Below are 4136 nucleotides of genomic sequence, written 5' to 3' on the forward strand. Positions count from 1 at the left end.
GTTTTTCCACCCGAGACTGGTAGATGTTCAATAAAATCCATAGAGATTGATTGCCAGAAATTATTCGGTATGGGCAGAGGTTGGAGAAGGCCTTTTGGCGCGAAGGTCTCACCTTTGTTCTTTTGACATATATCGCAGATTCTGATAAATTCCCGTACATCACGACTTAGCCCAGGCCAGAAATATGCTAACTTTATTTTCTTTGTTGTAGCTAGGGATCCCGAGTGACCACTAGTAGGAGCGGAGTGCATTGATGCAATGATGATCGATCGGAGTTCTGGATCAAACCCTACAACTAGCTTCCCTTCTTTCCTTAGACTGCCATTGATGAAGGTATACCCTGGATGTGCAGCCTCATTTTCTTTTAATTCATTTATAAGGTTCACCATATTAGGGTCAATAGCCCAAACATCATTAAGTCGTTTCAGTATTGGTGAGTGATAGACCGAGAGCCCGGCACACTGCACTATCGGTTATCTCCGTGACAGGGCATCAACAACGACATTCTCTTTACCTTTTTTGTACTGAACTGTGAAGTCGTATCCAACTAGTTTATAGAGCCATTTTTCCTGGGCTGGTGTCTGAACTCTCTGCTCCAGAAGGTGTTTCAAAGATTCATGATCTGTTTTAACTATAAATGGTGAATATCGCAGGTAAGGGCGCCACTTTTCCACAGCAAATGTCAATGCCAAAAGTTCTCGTTCGTATGTGGATGAAGGGTTGTTAGCAGCTTGAAGTGCCCGACTAATATATGCAATTGGTCGATTGTTTTGGACTAGAACTGCGCCAATTCCCACATTGCTTGCGTCTGTTTCCACCACAAATGGCTGACTAAAGTCTGGTAAGGCTAAAACGGGGGTGTTGATAAAGCTAGTTTCAACTTATTGAAAGCCGAATTGGCGCTTTCAGACCAATGAAACTTACCCTTTTTTAATAATTTTGTCATTGGTTTAGCAATCATACCATAACCCTTAATAAATCTCCGGTAGTAGCCCGTCAACCCCAAAAACCCTCGGAGCTGTTTGATCGAATTGGGGATAGGCCAAGAACTCGTGGCCTCCAATTTGTGGGGATCTGCTGCTACACCCTCGCTGTTAATAATATGACCCAGGTATGTGATCTGAAGACAACCAAATTCACATTTTCCTTTATTAACAAATAAAGTGTTTGTTCACAGAACTTCTAGGACCATTCGAAGGTGTTGAAGATGATCACTCCAAGACTTGCTATAAATCAGAATATCATCAAAGAAAACCAGAACGAATTGCCTTAGATACGGTTTGAAGATCAAGTTCATCAGATTTTGAAAAGTTGAAGGTGCGTTGGTTAGGCCAAAAGGCATAACAAGAAACTCATACAGTCCTTCATGCGTTCGAAATGCTGTTTTATGATAATCAGTCGGTTTCATTCATATTTGATGATATCCAGCTCGGAGATCCAATTTGGAGAAGATCTTTGACCCATGGAGCTCTTCAAGAAGTTCTTCAATCACCGGTATTGGAAATTTATCTTTAACGGTTGCTGCATTCAACTTCCGGTAATCGATACATAGTCTCCAAGTTAAATCTTTCTTTCTCACTAAAACCACTGGAGCTGCAAATGCGTTGTGGCTTGGTTGAATAACGCCCTTTTCTAACATTTGCTCTACAATCTTTTCAATTTCTGTTTTTTATAGGGCAGGATACCTGTAAGGTTTTAAACAAATAGGCATTGTTCCTTCTTTCAAAGGAATCTGGTGATCATGCCCTCTTGGTGGTGGCAATTCCTTTGGCTCTTGGAACAGATCTCCAAACTGTTTTAGAATATTCTCAAGCTCTTCATCAGTGTTATGTGGCTCTTGGGCTGTAAGAGCAAAGAAATGGCCTTGATGTTCCTCACAGTTTCGTAATTGAACCAAGGCTGCTTGCCCTCCTTTCATCAAGAGCTTGGAAATTTGATCACCCTCCATGATATTAATCTGCATTTGGTCCATTCCCTGAAGAAGGTAATTCTTTCCCTGTTTACAAAAAGAAATATTGAGTTTATCAAAATCTCACTCCGATGGCCCCAGAGTAATTAGTCATTCAATACCCAAGACCATGTCATATGTAGACATCGTAAGCACTCTCATATCAGCTTTGAATTCAAACCCCCCATTGTCCATAATAAATCTTTACAATAAGCATGGTTGAAAATATTGGAACCATCTGCCACCTTGACAGGTAAAACTGATGTTTGTTGGGCTGTATGATTAATATTATTCATAATTCGGCTGTTAATGAAGTTATGGGTGCTTCCAGTATCAATTAAAATCGTAATGGACAGCTGCCCAACCTTGCCCGATATACGAAGGGTTTGATAATTCTTTGAACCGTTAAGAGCATGGATCGAGATGGAAGGTTCATCATTAGAAGGTGGCTGGGAAGGAGGAAGTGAAGAGTCAACAGGTTCAGGTAAAAATATTCTGAGACATCTCCTGATTCAGCTAAGTTGATCATTAATAGTTTAGCTTTACATTTATGATTTGAATCAAACTTCTCATCACAAGTGTAGCATAAACCCTTTCTACGTCTTTCATCAAGAATTTTTGGATCCATTTGTTGTAAATGTTTCTATCGAGGATTTTGAGGAAAGGGAGATGAATATGAATAGTTGGAATATGGAGATTTAGCAGAAACTGACCAGGTATGTTTAGATTGATTTGGTTTAGGCAGTATAGGTGGGCTGGAGTTATATAGGTGACCTCTTTTAAGTAGAGATTTAAAAGTAGCTTCCTGAACTTTAGTTATAGCCATTGCTAAGTTCAGGGAATCAGGTTTGAGTAGTCTAACAGTGTTAGAAATCTCTTCATGTATACCACTGAGATAACACTCAATTACATATTCATCTGGCATGTTAATGAGTTTCTGTGATATAGCCATGTATTTCAGATTATAATCCTGAATAGAGCCTTTTTGTTTCAGATTCATCAACTGATTAATGGGACTTTCACAGACTGAGGGTATAAACTGTTGGAGAAGATCAGAACGAAGAACATCCCAAGTAAGAGTTATCGTTTGACTTCGAGATTGGATGTAAGAACCATACCAGAGCCTTGCGTCGCCTTGGAAATGAATCGGTGCGATTTCAACTTTGGTTATATCAGCAGTGTGATCCACTCTGAAGAATTGTTCGGCAGAAATCAGCCATCCTTCTACACCAGCTCCATCGAATTTCGGGAAGTCAACCTTCGTTAATCGTGTGGGAGGTATGTAAGATCTCTCCCTAGGGTTATTCGTACGAGAGGATTCAGCCGTATCTCCATTTCTCACGAACATTGCTTCGATCCTCTGCTCCAGGGAATCCAGCCTCAACTGACTGCGATTTTCATTCGATTCCATCCATTTGCGTTGCTCCTCCAAGGTTTTAGTTATAGCTTCCACTGCTGAACGTAAAATGTCGTTATCCGTCTGTTGTCGTGTTTCCACCATGGTCGAACAGGAAGGTGAGCTCTGATACCACTTGATACAACAAAGAGAATTTTTAGGGTTTTTTAAAGAAGATCAGGGAAGGAGATGAGATAAGAGATGATACCAAAAAGAAGATGAGGAGAAAGTTGCTGAGCTAGTGCTCTTCAATTCCAAAATACGTAACTAAACAATTTAGAATATCATATCCTTTTATCTGGAAGGACTGAATATTCTAACAGAATTTGTTAAGGAAATAACAGTGATGACAAGGCCTAACAGAATGGCTGAAAAACATAAGAAACATAAATGACTTAATTAATATTTTGGACTAACAGATGTCCTAATCTTAGCAACTTTTAATTTTCAGGTTTCTTCTCCTCCTCCACAGGATCGGCCTTCAGATTTTTGTCTGTATCACCTTTGTAGTTACAGTTTGTATCATCCTCCCCTAACCCTTCCACGCCCTCGGGAAATAAAAATCGCAACGGGGAAGGAGAAGAGAGCGACTCTTGATCGCCGTCATCTCCAAGCCGACCCGTCCAAAACCCTAGGTCCGGACAGGTATACAGAATGAATAAAGCGAAAAGGGTTTGGCTTCATTAAGGATGTTGAGAGCTTCCGTCACTGCGAGACCTTCTCTTCCTCCCAAACCCTTTCACGCCGCCGGGAAGGAGAAGAGTGCAGCTCTTGGTCGCCGTTACCGACCAA

General features: G+C 40.7%; 1 protein-coding gene across 1 annotated transcript; it reads right to left on the bottom strand.

Moving 5' to 3' along the window:
• Window positions 1–473: 473 nt before the first annotated feature.
• LOC124943023 lies at window positions 474–3449 on the bottom strand. The gene is made up of 6 exons (XM_047483591.1): window positions 2662–3449; window positions 2194–2455; window positions 1686–1996; window positions 1176–1226; window positions 964–1091; window positions 474–847 (listed from the first exon to the last, which is right to left on the bottom strand). The coding sequence occupies exons 1-6, from the start codon at window positions 3447–3449 to the stop codon at window positions 474–476; spliced, it is 1914 nt and encodes a 637-aa protein (XP_047339547.1).
• Window positions 3450–4136: the final 687 nt, after the last annotated feature.

The sequence above is a fragment of the Impatiens glandulifera genome, chromosome 6, assembly GCF_907164915.1.
Source record: "Impatiens glandulifera chromosome 6, dImpGla2.1, whole genome shotgun sequence".
Taxonomy (NCBI): Eukaryota; Viridiplantae; Streptophyta; class Magnoliopsida; order Ericales; family Balsaminaceae; genus Impatiens; species Impatiens glandulifera.